This window comes from Dermochelys coriacea, chromosome 5 (assembly GCF_009764565.3).
Source record: "Dermochelys coriacea isolate rDerCor1 chromosome 5, rDerCor1.pri.v4, whole genome shotgun sequence".
Classification (NCBI taxonomy): Eukaryota; Metazoa; Chordata; order Testudines; family Dermochelyidae; genus Dermochelys; species Dermochelys coriacea.
In genome coordinates, this window is record NC_050072.1 from 101,677,423 (window position 1) to 101,692,263 (window position 14,841).

Consider the following 14,841-nt stretch of genomic DNA (forward strand, 5'->3'; position numbering starts at 1 on the left):
TTCAAATCCTTAACAAATGTTATCCCTTTTGCATGGATGAGACTAGAAAGTCAACTCAGTGTATGGTATCCCTTCTTTCCTGTCTACATGTGAATGTGCAAAGAGTCTTGTTGTCTTTATCAGCTGCTCCATATATTAAGTGTCAGGACAAGATCAGAAATTAGGATAATTGGAGCTGAACCCAGAAACCACCTCCATCAGAAACGCCATCAGTTTTGGTGGCTTTCTTGATAAGGACATATTATTAGACTGGAAGACCAACAAATTCCAAAGTGTATGTGCCAAGGAATGCCACTACGTGGATGGGGATAATGTGGGTGCCAAAAGCTTCAATGGCATGATAAGCTTGCCAGTGATGGTCATAAACTGAATATCCAGTGAGATCTCCTTTAGGACCTTCCCAGAGATCAATCTGGGAAGTGCTCAACCTGAAAGGAGGCCATGTCCATTTTGGATATACTGTGATGATGATGATGAAACCTGAAGAGAGATTTAATCTTGATGTGTAGGGATCTATGTGGGTTACTTCCCTGTGTATCCAATAATAAAATACTTTCTCCAACCAAAATTTCTTTCTCCTGCAGCCCTCAAACTAAAAACCCAAATTCCTATTTCCTAGTTACTTCTTTTGACCTTATGCATATTTGGTTTAGTTTTATTCTTCATTACTTATTTTTAATGGTGGGCTGAGCTTTCATGTAATTTTTTTAAGGATTACTTAAATTGGAGATCTCCCCAGCTTCAGAAGTCCTCAGTTGCTGTCTCACCCCTGAGTTATTACAAGTGAAACCATTTCCTGAAAACCGTAACCGTCCTCAGAAGGAGATTTTGGAGTTCCCAGTTCGAGAAGTGTATGTTCCCCACACAGTTTATAGGTAAGAAAAATGGATTTTTTTGAAAACTGTTAAACCCATATTTCAAAAATGATTATGGTATAATTTTTCTCCGATTCATAGAAACTAGAAATTGAAAAGCATGTTAGGTTATCTCAGCCTGTAAAGGTACAACCATTCTTTAATCTCATTAGCCAATACAAGATCGGATCCCTACTATATGTTCTGCAGTATGTTCTCCAGTCCAATTGTAAATGTCCTGCGCAATGTGTTTCAAAAGGGTTGAGGAACCAGGAGCTCTCATGGACTTCACGAGGTACTCAGGCAACTTTACATAGCTGCTTGTATATGGATTTAGGAACCTAACTTTAGGCATCCATGTTTAAAAATCTTAGCCTTGGAGTTCTGACTTCCAGTCTCTTTTTCTAACTATAAAATCCCACTGACATCCATGGAGAACAGAGGCCTAGAATTTTAAAACACTCATGACGCAAGACTACTTATATTTTCATTTGTGATTTTGTTGTATCCTTTATCTTGTCATATAATAGGAGTAACATTCACAGCATTGGAGCGTATTTGTACTGAACAGCTTTTGTAGTTGCTATGTGTCATCTAACTATCCAAAGATGCAGTTTATTGCTCTGTATACTCCATGAATAAGATCCCTTCTTATATCATATCACTTCATAAAATGTATTAGTCTGTTCTAACTAATTTAAAAAGGTAGATGTTCTAAAGAGTACAAATCAAAATAGGTTCCATCATTTCTTACTAGCCTGGCAACACATTAATCCCAAATGAGCTATGATATCAAGGGAATATTCTTCAACACACTGATGTACTGTATGGTAATGCTAATAATACACAGGCTGGAGATTTGTGACTCAAGGTATGTTCTGGGATTATGTACAGTTTTAGCTCTAATGTTTGTATTTGTTTTTGAATTTTGATGAAAGGAAGAGAGAATGTATTGCAGATTTTTTTAAAAAAATCAACAGCAGAGCATACTGTATGGGACTGGGACTTGGACAGCAGGGCCAGTTTGATTAGCAGGGGAGATGTGACTGTCACAAATGAGTCAGGGAGCGTGACGCTTCCTGGGGGTACCCAAGTGTCATAGGGTGCGTCTTCACTCCAGCCTTCTTGCCCCACAGATTCTGCCCAGAATCTACTCGTTGTGCAATCATAGCATCATTTATTTTTGAGTGCTCTCCACCAGTACAGTCCCCGCGCACCAGTCTGTTTGAAATATCTTTAGCCCTTTTGGCCCTCTCCTCAGGACCTTAGGGGAACAGAGTTCTCCCTTCCTGAGGCCTCTGGGCTCAGCTAGCCCTGTTCCCCACTCTCACTCCCCTCTGCATTTCCTTCCTGTGCCTCTTTACCAGCCTGGGGCTGATGGGCTAATTGGCTCTGTATCTCACCCAGCCCACCAGCCTGCTTCTCTAATTACCTCAGTCAGCTGTCTCTGTGGAACTAGTTGGCCTCTAAGTGATCTGAGTGCAGGTTCACCTTTCCATTGCCTGCACTCTGTCACACCAGGGTTGTGAGACACCTCGCTACCACCTCTCCTTAGCATAAGGAAGCCTTGTCTCTGCCTGCTGTGGGTCAGCTCTCTTACTCCATTGGTCACAGGCAATACAAGCACTTCCTTCCAAGCTTCCACAGGCCCCACACTCTATCTACAGGTTAACTACAGGCACACTCCAACCCCAAGCATCTCCTTGGAGTGCCCAGCCCCTGTTTTTCTATGTTCCCAGATTAGCTGTTCCCAAAGTACTGGTGCACCCTGGCTTACCAGTTGCAGCTCTGATCACTGCTCCGCTTAACACACAGAACTTAAATAAGAGTATAGTGAAAACAAATAGCAGTTTATTTAACAAAGTACAGGGATTCGAGTAAGAGCAAGTAGAAGTACTGGAAACAAAAGATTACATGTAAAATAAAAAGCTTACGTGCATTTTAGAGCCTAGACTTAATTAAGTAGGTATTTCTCTGTTTTATAGAGCAATGCTCCCCAAAGTCCTCCCAGCATCTTGCAGCTGGACTTGGCTGTGATCACCCTTTCATGTGGCAAGTCCCACTGTCCGCTTGCCTCCTCGGTGAAAGATGCAGGGTGTTTCTTGGCACCTTTGGTACTATCAGGACAGTCCTTTGTTCTTTTTCATAACCAGGACACCTGCGGCTGATTGTTTTGGTTTTTTTTTCTCCTCAGGCCTCCCTCTCTTGTTCACTTTGCAATCCTTTAATCAGCATCTCGTTCTGTATGCAACTAGGCTTCCTTTGTGAGACAGATGGAGAGAGAAGCATTTGCTATCTCCTGCTCAAAAGGAACCTGTTGCCTCTGGATAACTGCCTTAACTCCAGGGTTTTGAGAACATAATTTCCAGTATAGATGCTTAACTCCTGCAATGCTATCTGTATGTACATTTCAGAATGGTTGTGACAACTAGTGGGCTACTGGCTCTTAATAAAGACCTTACATGCCACCCTTTGTTGAACTTAATATGCATATATCTGACCCAGGGAATCCTTGCAAAGACCTATGCATCTCTGGCCAGTTGACAACCAGAGGTTCCTGAGTCACAGGGAGAAAAGAACATGAATAAAGAAATAGGAAGTTTAATTCCTTTTTGAAGGAGAGTGGCAGAGACCCATGTTCTCTGAAGGCGGGAGAGAGGGTGAACAAAGACCAGGTAGAATTTAACCCTAAGAAATCTATGTAGACAAAGTCTACATAGTCTGAGATTAGTGTTTGTCTCTTGCCAAAGTATGTTAAGTAACCTAGTTAATTAACTGATATTTAATATCAACATTTGTACTGATCCTTGTCTTTAGCTGAATTGAATTGTATGAGAGAGGGGATAGGTGAAAACATAGGAGTAATAGTTCATTGTTATTTAGTATTGTTGTTTTGTTTATTTGTATTACAGTAGCACCCAGAGGCCCCAGCTCAGATCGGAGTGAGCATCATTGTACTGGGCATTGTTCTTGCGCATAGTGAGAGATAATTCCTGCCACAAAGACATTGCAATCTACATAGTGAAGACAGACAAAGGATAGAAGATATTTTCATAATTTTACAGATGGAAAACTGAGGACTTGTCTACACTTGAAATGCTGCAATGATACAGCTGCAGTAGCACTTCAGTGTAGATGCTACTAGGGGTTCTCCCATCAGGGTAGTTAATCTACTTCCCTGAAAGGCGGTAGCTAGGTTGACGGAAGAATTCTTCCATCTACCTAGTGCTATCTTCGCTGGGGATTAGGTCAGCTTAACTACATCACTCAGGGTTTGTGTATTTTTCACACCCCTGAACACTGTAGCTATGCCAGTGCAGGTTCCCAGTGTAGATGGGCCATAAATCACAGGGAGATTAAGTGACTTGCCCAGAGTCGCACAGCAAATCTACATCAGAGTCAGAAACTGAGCCAGATCTCATGAATCCAGTCCAATGTCTTAACTACAAGACTATCCTTCTCATTATTACCCTATAATTAGGGCCCTACCAAATTCACAGTCTGTTTTGGTCAATTTCATGGTCATAGGATTTAAAAATAATAAATGTCATGATGTCATATATTTAAATCTGAAATTTCACGGTGGTGTTACTTTAGGTGGCCTGACCCAAAAGAGAGTTTTGAGGGAGGGGGGTCACAAGGTTATTGTAGGAGGGTCTTGGTATTACCACCCTTACTTCTGTGTAGCTCTTGCTGGTGGCGGTGCTGCCTTCAGAGCTGAGTGGCTGGAGAGTGGCGGCTGCTGGCCGGGAGCCTCGCTCTGAACACCACCACCAATAGCAGCACAGAAGTAAGGATGGCATGGTAAGGTATTGCCACCCTTACTTCTGCACTGCTTTCTTCAGAGCTGGGCCCTTGGCTCTGAAGGCAGCAGTGCAGAAGTAAGGGTGGCATGATATGGTATCGCCACCTTTACTTCTGCAGTGCTGTTGGCTGGATGCTGCCTTCAGAGCTGGGCGCCTGGCCAACAGCTGCTGCTCTCCAGTCGGCCAGCTCTGAAGGCAGCACAGAAGTAAAGGTGGCAATACCATGACCCCCCCAGCACACAATAACTTTGCAACCCCCTGCAATTTCCTTTTGGGTCACCACCCCCTGTTTGAGAAATGCTGGTCTGTATAGGCTAAAGTAAAAGTGCACAAAAGACCAGATTTCATGGGGGAGACCAGATTTCACAGTTGGGGATGCATTTTTCATGGCCGTGAATTTGGTAGGGCCCTGACTCAAATTGTTGAGGACCCACTCCACACATACTTGTGCTCAAAGACAGATGCATAAGAGAGAACTCAAGCTTGGAAATCTGCAATGTAAGAAACTCATTCACACAAAAATGACCCTTTTTGAAACCCATGTCAGTTTATATGGCCTTGGCATAGATTTCTTAGGGTTACTCCTGCAAGTACTGAGCACTCTCAACTCCGATGGGAAGTGAGGGCACTCAGCACTCCACAGGATCAGGCTGCATGATTGCAGATTAATTACATAGGGGAAAAGCCCCCTCTCATTCGTACAAGAACAACCCCAAGGACTTCAGTGGGGCTGCACTGGTATAACCGAGAGGAGAATTTTGGCCCTTAATTTGTAAAGAATGCTGAAGGATGAAGAGACGTGTGACCTATCTCATTGTAAAGATTTAAAATTTCACGGGAGTAGAAAAATTAACCCTCAGTAAGTGGTTTTGGTGGAGCTATTTTAGCAGTAAAAATGCTTTAGAAGTGTCGTTATTCCAGTATAGTTACTGTGTATCTGTGCTGTTCAGCCACTTGAGGGTGCAGTTTCTTCACTGTAGACCCAGACACATTTTAATGAGGAAAGTTGCAGTGTCTTAAGCATGAGTGAAAGAAGATGGAAATGAATTTCTTTCTCAATTTTCAGCATTTCATTCAAATATTTCTGTAACTCAAGTGGTTTATACAATTAGAAGGGCAAATACAAATTAGCACAAGTAACATCAAATCTTTAAACTCACAGATACTAGCCAACAAAATAAACCAGCCAGCCAACCAACCAATCAAAAAACACTATGCCAGCTTTATACCCTAGTGCTATGGATTTATATTGTAACAGAATATAATTTTAGGGTATAATTATTTGTATCCTTTATTAGCATGTTACCCTGGACAGAGGTAGAAATAGTGACACAAACAGCATATTTATTTGGATAAAGTACACAAGTGAATGGAAGTTTTTTACAGTTATAAGCTGGTAAATTTGAAGTCTGACTGTATGTGTGCAGGATGGAACCATCAATGAAATACCTGTCTCTGATAGATCAATGGACTTTTTGTAAAGTTCTAGGTCAAGTAGTAGACTCCCAACCTTAGGTTTATTTTTATGACATACAGTAAAAGAGTCCCCTTAGGTTTTTCTCCCAAATGGGGGAGGCCCTGGCCATGCCCAGTTAGTGACACTAGGTGCCTCCTACACAGGCCTCAAGTGGGCCTGCCCTTTGTGGGCCTTCTTAAAGCCCTTCTGATAGGGGATCTAAAGGAAAGTTAAATGCCCCAGTGCACCTGAGAATAACTTCTTCCCAGAGCCCCTCAAAGGAGAAAAGGGTCAACATTAGTGCCAACAGTACAGCATCTGTGTAGTGGTTTTCAAGGAATCCCTCTGGCTGGGCTGCTGAATCGGGCTCACTCTGTTAGGCTTTCTCTGGGAGTTCACCGCGCTCCCCGTAGGGTAGGGGTGGAGATTTCCTCCTTGATGAGAGTTCCCCCATGGCTCCAAAAGTTGCTCCTGAAGTCTCCAGTTTGATGACACTAAACTGGGAGGAGTGGTAGATACACTGGAGGGTAGAGATAGGATACAGTGGGACCTAGACAAATTAGAGGATTGGGCCAAAAGAAATCTGATGAAGTTCAACAAGGACAAGTGCAGAGTCCTGCACTTAGGACGGAAGAATCTCCTGCACTACTAGAGACTAGGGACCGAATGGCTAGGCAGCAGTCCTGCAGAAAAGGACGTAGGGGTTCTAGTGGACGAGAAGCTGGATATGAGTCAACAGTGTGCCCTTGTTGCCAAGAAGGCTAACGGCATTTTGGGTTGTATAAGTAGGGGCATTGCCAGCAGATTGAGGGACGTGATCTTTCCCCTCTATTTAACATTGGTGAGGCCTCCTCTGGAGTACTGTGTCCAGTTTTGGGCCCCACACTACAAGAAAGATGTGGAAAAATTGGAAAGCGTCCAGCGGAGGGCAACAAAAATGACTAGGGGACTGGAACACATGACTTATGAAGAGAGGCTGAGGGAACTGGGATTGTTTAGTCTGCAGAAGAGAAGAATGAGGGGGGATTTGATAGCTGCTTTCAACTACCTGAAGGAAGGCTCCAAAGAGGATGGATCTAGACTGTTCTCAGTGGTAGCAGATGGCAGAACAAGGAGTAATGGTCTCAAGTTGCAGTGGGAGGTTTAGATCGGATATTAGGAAAAACTTTTTCACTATGAGGATGATGAAGCACTGGAATGGGTTACCTAGGGAGGTGGTGGAATCTCCTTCCTTAGACGTTATTAAGGTCAGGCTTGATAAAGCCCTGGCTGGGATGATTTAGTTGGGGATTGGTCCTGCTTTGAGCAGGGGGTTGGACTAGATGACCTCCTGAGGTCCCTTCCAACCCTGATATTCTATGATTCTCCTGCTCAAGGTGATCTCTTTCCCTAGCTGACTGCAGTTTCCTCCTTTTTAAAGGCCTCCTCCCTACCATATGTGATTAACAAGGCCAGAGGGGCAGGGCTAGCCCTGCACATAGGATCCTTCCGCTGCCTTCCTCATCTAGTGTGGGCTCTATAAATCCCATCACACATGCTGAAGGTCCTTTTTTACCAGCACAAAAGTTTTCATAGGTGACAAGAAATATCTGGCTTTTCTGAAAAGTGGATTTTTCTTGTTTAAAAGCAGAGGCAGAATCTTTGTTATAGACTCTGGACCTGACTTTGATTTTGCTTATGCTAGTTTTTATACTGGTGGAATGCCATTCCTTTATTATTCCTGGTTTACACTAGTTAGATCACAGCACTGTGAAACAGAGTGCTCCCTTTCGTTGTATACCTGTGTTTCCTTAATAAATGTAGTTTCACACTGAATGACAAAACAACTGAAGATTTATTTATTTCAGGAATTTTTTTCTGTTCCAAATAGCCAAAAAAAAAAAGCCTAAATCATGTTGTTTAAATGTATAACTTTTTTACTCCATGAAATGTAAATGAAAGTGATGCTGCATTCTTCCAGGGTAAAATTTTGGATCTAGAGCGTAGTGATTTGCTTCAACAGTCACTAAGCTAATACAGACACAGGGAGTCTGTGCTTTTGATACGGGAAGTGTTAGGCTTTTGTTTTTAAGGATTTTGAAAGAAGCTCTCCGTTTTTATTGAAGCTGCTAAATAGTTTTCTCGGGTGTTTTGTGATCCCCTGTGCTTGGGAGAGAGTTTCTAGACCCAGCCTCTGCTTGGCTTCTGCTTTTAGCAGTATTGGTTCTGTCTAGTCTGGAAGAAAAGGTAATTCATTCATAATGGTCCCCATTGCTCTCGTGTTTTGCTCACATGCTAACCACTTATTTATTTTAACTGTGGAGAGGTAAGATTTTTCATTACTTTCTTGTGCTCATGCTACCCTTGAGATCTAAGGGGAGGAGCAGGGAGTGTTGTACCTTCACAGCTTCCATTGCTTTGCTCACATTTTAGATTGGTGATGCAATAGCTTTTGCTGATACGTGGCTCTGGGTGAACTTTTCTGTGCTCTGGCCCACACTCCACGTTCCTGTATTAGAGGGATTTCTCTCAGACACTACATGCATTGTTAGCATACTCGGGGTGGTGGTGGGGCCTTATGAGCACAGCTGCCCTACTTTTGTCATACTCCTGGGGCAGGGCATCTCACCATGCTAACAGTTTCACAGTTGCTCTCTGGGGTAGAGATTGCCCCCTCCCCATTCCTTTATTTGTGCACCAGTTCTGGGGATTCTAGCACTGCATTGGTTTGTTTTTCTTTCCAAGGGATTTAAATTGCCCAACTTCATTTCTCTTTGTTTAAGAATGTGGTCCCTGCTGATGTATTACACTCAGAGATCCTGCCATCAGAGGCCCCATTTATGTTTGTCCATCTTACTCCCTCTCTGCTTCTTTATAGATCTCAGGAAAGAGCAGTGCTTAAGCCACTGCTATTGGCAGAGGGGATCTGACACAATATCCCACTTCTTGTTTTTACTATCCAGGAATAGGTCTATCCATTCCCCACTTGTGTTCAGTGTGTGTGTGTGACTATGTGTGCGTGCGCACACATATGCCTGCTTGTAAGGTTTCCTGAAGTTGCTGTGCATTTTTTTTTTTTTGGTGCTAAAATAAAAAAATAATGAATTCTATTATATGTTACTAAACATAACACAAACCATGAAAAAATGAAAGTCTAGCAATCAGCAATCTAGTGGCACAAGCATCCCTCCTGAATATAGCTTGTGTATCACAGTGCTTTCAACTGATGCATTACACTCGACGTGCCAGAACAAATTGCATTAGTTATGTAATATACAACTGGTGAACTATATACCATGTGGCATGATGATCCCTGTGCAGTCAAATCAGTCAGCTGAGAAACTGAATAAAACATGGATTTCCATAAACTTCATGATAAAGTATAGTTCTAAGAAATGTCTAAAAACACTTTTTTTAAAACTCAGATGCACTGCTCTAAAAATGTTTTCACTCATTCTTTTTAATACCTTAAAATATTTGCTTTGTAATTAGTGTTTACGGATCTACAAAATTTCTGTTAGGAGCAATCTAGTAGGTAGCTGTCATATTCACACTACAATAACAATATTTTTGAAAAACTTTTCAGCATCTTGTCCATACAGTTTGTTCAAAGATAAAAACTATTGAACAAGACAGCCCCTAGCTTTCTTGCATGTTATCCATCTAATCAAGATAGAAATCCTAGCAGCATATCTGCACTTACACTGCACAGATCACTGGTAACATATTTTAATCCTGTGATTGTCTTTCATATACTCTCATGTACTGATAATGTTGTGTTCTGTTTCTCAGAAGAATCTGCTATTTTCTTCCTCATTCCATTGGTCTTCAGCTGTCTGGCTAGTTTAATTTTTGGCCTAACCTGTGTAGCAAAAAGTAACAACAACAATGCAATGTGGTTAAAAATGAGAGAGAGAATTACAGAAACTTAATGCAAGTCATTTATAAAGTATACAGGGAAATCACAAGCGTTTCTTTCTATAGGAACTAAAGTGAGCATCAGTCTTCCAGAGATGCATAGGAATCAAATGATTCCATTAATCAACAAGTATGCATCTCCATGCTTTGGGCAGGCAGAATGTGGAGACATTAGACTGCAGCCCTTTACCCTTGAATTCTAAAATCAGCTCTACTACTGACTCCCTGCGTAGCTGTGGGCGAGTGGCTGTATCCCATTTGTAAAATTCCTGCCATGCAGGAATGTGACACAGGTTGATGATATTTATACAGTACTTAGAAGATTAGTGCCAGGTATTAGTATTGTTTGAATTTCCAACTCCTGATGCCAAGAATTTTGGCGGATCTCTTGTCTTTCATCTACCTTTTAGGAAAAACATATCACCACTGTTTCCCCCTGTAACAGGTAAAGTCCTTGAGTCAGGGACTCTCTTTTTATAATGTTTGTACAGCGCCTAGTATGATGGATTCCTAGGTGCTACCACAATACAAATAAATAATAATAATAATGTTACCAGTTCAGTGGATCACTGTAATCTTCCAAACTCAAAACACAGGCCAGCAGTGAAAAGGTGAATGGGGAAAAAACGATATGAAGAGCCTACCTTTTTCAGTAACTTTTGAATGAGTGCATCTTGTATACTAATTTGGTCTTGCTGCTGCTCCACTTCAGTAAGCAACTCATCAATTCTTATGCTTTGAGTTTGCACAAAAGACTAGGAAGAAGGGGGAGGAGGAGAGAAAAGAACAGATGACTTTGAAGCTGCAAAAAACTTTGATGTGTTCCAAGGTTTGGTTGCAAAATACTGGGGCATCTTTTTTTTAGCTGGAGGAATTATCAGAAATAGAGTAGAACATTATTTTTAGAGGCAAATCTTGTAGTCCCCCTGCAGGCAAAATTCTCAATAAAGCCAAGAAGAGTTTTGCCTGAATAAGGACTGCAGGTTTTGTCCCACTTTTAATTGTATGTGGTGAATGAATTCATCACTACAGTTTTTGAATAATAATTAGTAATTATCAAGCTATACAATGAACAAAAATAAAGACAGCTCATATCCGTAAAAGCTTACATGTAACCACATAAGTCTTAAATAAAGAAAAAAATGCAGAGCAAAACAGACAAGCCTGTTTTCAGCTCATATGGTAATAGATAAATGGATTTAAAAAAAGTCCTATGTCTAGTGTCCACTTTTACTGAGAATCACTATAAGTGAATAAATAATCATGCTAAAAGATAGATTAAGAAGATTAGGTGTTAAAAACTCCAGTACTTACCATAATGTCAGTCATACTCACTGAAGTACTGGTGTTAGTCTTGTAATTTAGGGCATTCTCTATCTTCTCCTCTAAAAATTCCAGCTTGGTGTTGAAAGTCATTCTGTAGTGCATCACTTCAGCAAGTTGGTTCTGGAGCTCTGCAGAGAGCCTGCCCAGAACTTGGTTCCTTGTTTCAAGTTGCTGAGTTTTCTCCATAAGACTATTTCTCAGCCTCTTATTTAGGCTGACCTGCTCTAGTAATTCTATCAAGGAGTTGTTAAAAATGTTGAGCTGTTGAGAGATGTAGGTAATTTTCTCTTTTGCATGGTCAACCTGCTCCTTTAACCCATCTCCAAGCTTCAGGACACCTTGAGAGAGCACATGGATTTCCTCGCTGGAATAATGAAAGTGGGCACCTTGCATTTTTTTCTTGTTTGATACATAGTTGCCTTTGGTTACACTGTTTAGAGAATGTGCAATACTCAGAAGGACCAAAACAAATATTTTATGCATTGCAACTTGTAAAGATGTTTAGCCTCCTACAGATCTGCCAGCCTGATCTAAGAAAAGTTTCCAAATGGACCACTTTGAAGGTCCCAGCACAGTGGGAGAAACTGTGAATGCGATCAACAATTAGAGCAAAGTATTTTCAAATTCCACAGGTTAACCCCTAACTTCCTATTGCAGTTGAAGTGCAGCTGTTTAAATACTGGGAGCTGGAGGATTAGTGATGAGTCTTTGCTTTGAATTCCAAAATATTTTGCATTGAAATTATATCAATCAAAAACATCCTGGGAAAAAGAAGATATTGAAGCATGTGAGATGAAGTATCATATCACGTAATACATATGACTACACAGGAACATGTTATCAGTATTTTGGGAAGTACTAGATTACATTAAATGTCATGTACCTACAAGGATAGTGCTATTTATTAAATTTACGAGGCCAAAATAATCTCATCATAATTATCAACAGTATCAGAAATGAGGGCTATTTAAGGAACATTTTCAAGAAACTTCTTTTGTTATCTTTCAAGCATATTGTCTGCTGTATGTTAAAGCCTAGAGTTAATGATCATCAGAAATTTAACCCTTTAGTTCATTTAATAAAGATTTAATGCAATTAGATTTGGAAGTAGATCAACCCTTCTGCTGGTGCAGCTGGAGAGAACCTAGATCCTAGGATCATGGAATGAACAGGAAAGTTGTGGTTCCACAAACATTGTCCCTGTACAAGTCCATGAAATTCCCCATACCGATTTTTTCTAGTACTCACAGAAGACCCTTGGGTGGTCGAGCTAGAGAGCAGGCCTTACTCCTGGTTTATCCTGTGGATATCAGGTTTTAATGGTACTTGAAACATTATCATCTCCCATTGGGTCCCTTGCACAAGTGTGAATGAGCCTTCCTTTTGGATCTCCTGGATTCATGGGGGCTAGGAGGTCACAACCAATTGCCTCTTGTGCATCCCACAAAACACCCACTTGAGTGGATGGTTACTTGGAAACTCCATGAGATGGACCTCACAGAGTTATACCCAAACCCCAGCCTAAACCTAATCTGGATCTGAACACTTACTCCGGAACTGATCTCTAATTTTAAGTATAAGAAAATGTTATCCAGGCTATTATCCATATTAAAAGTGAAATCATATTTTAAAAACCTAAAGAACTATGGCCATCTTGAGAATTTATGCATGTACTTTTAAAATAATGTAGCATATTAAAATCTGCTGATGCACCATTTCTTCTGTGTTTTCTAAGTTATTGAAAATGAGCTTATATGGTCAGTAAAATAACTGCAATTTGGGATAAAGTTTACAGCCATTTTTCTGAGGACCTAATAATGAGTGAAAACAATAGAACCATTAGAGACTATATTGACATATACTAAATAACTGCATTATTTGTATCTATTACCATCAGCAGCAAGTGACAAGGTTAATTTAGTGATCACAGTACATCTGCATATCAGTCCGTGTTCTGTATTAATAGTGTCTACCTAGAGGTATATTGAATTTTATTATGTGTCGTATTCATGTCCTAGTCATCCACAGACATATCTATTGTTGATTAAAATTTGGAACCCAGTCACACTGGGATGTAACTCGCAAGTAGTTGTGTAATTTAGTATGAAGAACTACTAACCAACACAACCAATAATTATGAGTAATGTCATTTAAGCACAAGAGGGTCAAAGTCTTAAAGCCTCTGTGTATATTTTATTTCAGTAGAGGATAGATCTGCTCTGCCCTGACCATTGAACATGGTCAAGTCGGTGCAGTCAAATTTCATGGAGATGTAGGACAGGACAGACCACAGTGGAGTTATACAGTGTGCAAGTCAGGGCAGGTTTTGACCCCATTGTGTTTAGACAGAGCAGCACAGTTGATCTCTCTTCAGAGGGTTCTCCAACCCAAGTCAGTGTTATGTGCACGGTAAGGGTTGTTTCTATGAATTGGTGATTTTACTGAGAGACTCTAATTAAATTAGATTTGTATTAATGTTATGTTGTCATCTTTATTTTATTAATTATTGTCTTGTGGACTTGCATTAATATTGTTTTGTTATTATCTTGGCCAATGTTTTGCTCTTCATTTGACATCAAAACGTCTTCTCCACAGTTGAGCATTTATATTGCTTTGACCTTGACTTGCACAGAAATTTTTCTACCATCATTTTTGACCTTGTAACATGGTGTCTAAACACTAGCACTAAAGGAACTCAACTTAAAAATCAGACTTTTATCTGAAAATGTTATACCTGCTATAGTTACAAATCACAACTAAAATTACTAAAACTGAAAGACATTAGAGAAACATATGTTCTTCTGTTTTAACAGTATGCTTACCTTTTACATAGTCAGGCTTCATGTTTCCCCTGGATAGTCAGTTGATTTTCCCAGGCTTTTGTTTTTGTTTTTTGTGTGTGTTGAGGTTTTTGATGCAGCAAGGGAGGAGAGAAAAGCATTTACAAAAATAGAAAAATACAGTTGAAAGTAACAAAACCTGGCAGAGAGACTTAGGAGCAGAAGTAGTACCTGAAACTACCTACATCTTTAAAAAAAAAAGTTTTAGATCTCCAGATGCTGGTATTCATTTAACACTATCCTGAGAACAGTAATTGCATCATGCTATACCCCATTTATTTCTATGTGAAACTAGCATCATTGAAAAATACTTGAGAGTACCCATAAAGGATTTTTAAAGAACACCGAATAGGCCTGTACTGGTGAAATCTGGAGCGGTAGGTGGTTATTTTTTAATTAAACTACATTGTACCTCAAGTTTGATGTTCGAAATCTGATGCAAGTCATCTTCAAATTATGTTGGTCTGTGTTCGAAAAAACAGTTTTACCTTTCAAAAAAAATTCTGGGAAGAAAGTTTGCAGTTGGGCTGACATCATTTATGCTAAAGTTCACCCCAGTATGATTTTGAAATGCTGAGATTATTACTAATTGGTGTATGCAATCGGCCAAGTCACAGCGTTCTTATCAACAATGTTCAAGGCACAAAGACCTCCAGGAAGTT

General features: G+C 40.4%; 2 protein-coding genes across 4 annotated transcripts in view; one reads left to right on the forward strand and one right to left on the reverse strand.

Moving 5' to 3' along the window:
- The window catches only part of DOCK8 (dedicator of cytokinesis 8), a 134,401-nt gene that overhangs the window by 52,531 nt on the left and 67,029 nt on the right, over nucleotides 1-14,841 (forward strand). For both annotated transcript variants that reach the window (XM_043515041.1, XM_043515042.1), the window contains one exon: nucleotides 713-875. In XM_043515041.1, coding sequence (XP_043370976.1) covers nucleotides 713-875 — 163 coding nt within the window. The remainder of the gene's footprint in view (nucleotides 1-712; nucleotides 876-14,841) is intronic.
- Nucleotides 9,112-11,988, reverse strand: LOC119855574 (angiopoietin-related protein 3-like). Of its 2 annotated transcripts, none has more exons than XM_038401882.2 (3): nucleotides 11,328-11,988; nucleotides 10,658-10,768; nucleotides 9,112-9,957 (listed from the first exon to the last, which is right to left on the reverse strand). In XM_038401882.2, the coding sequence occupies exons 1-3, from the start codon at nucleotides 11,820-11,822 to the stop codon at nucleotides 9,844-9,846; spliced, it is 720 nt and encodes a 239-aa protein (XP_038257810.1). In that variant the 5' UTR covers nucleotides 11,823-11,988; the 3' UTR covers nucleotides 9,112-9,843. The 2 variants fall into 2 exon arrangements, with proteins under 2 accessions (XP_038257810.1, XP_043370978.1); XM_043515043.1 differs by having other exon boundaries at nucleotides 11,349-11,962.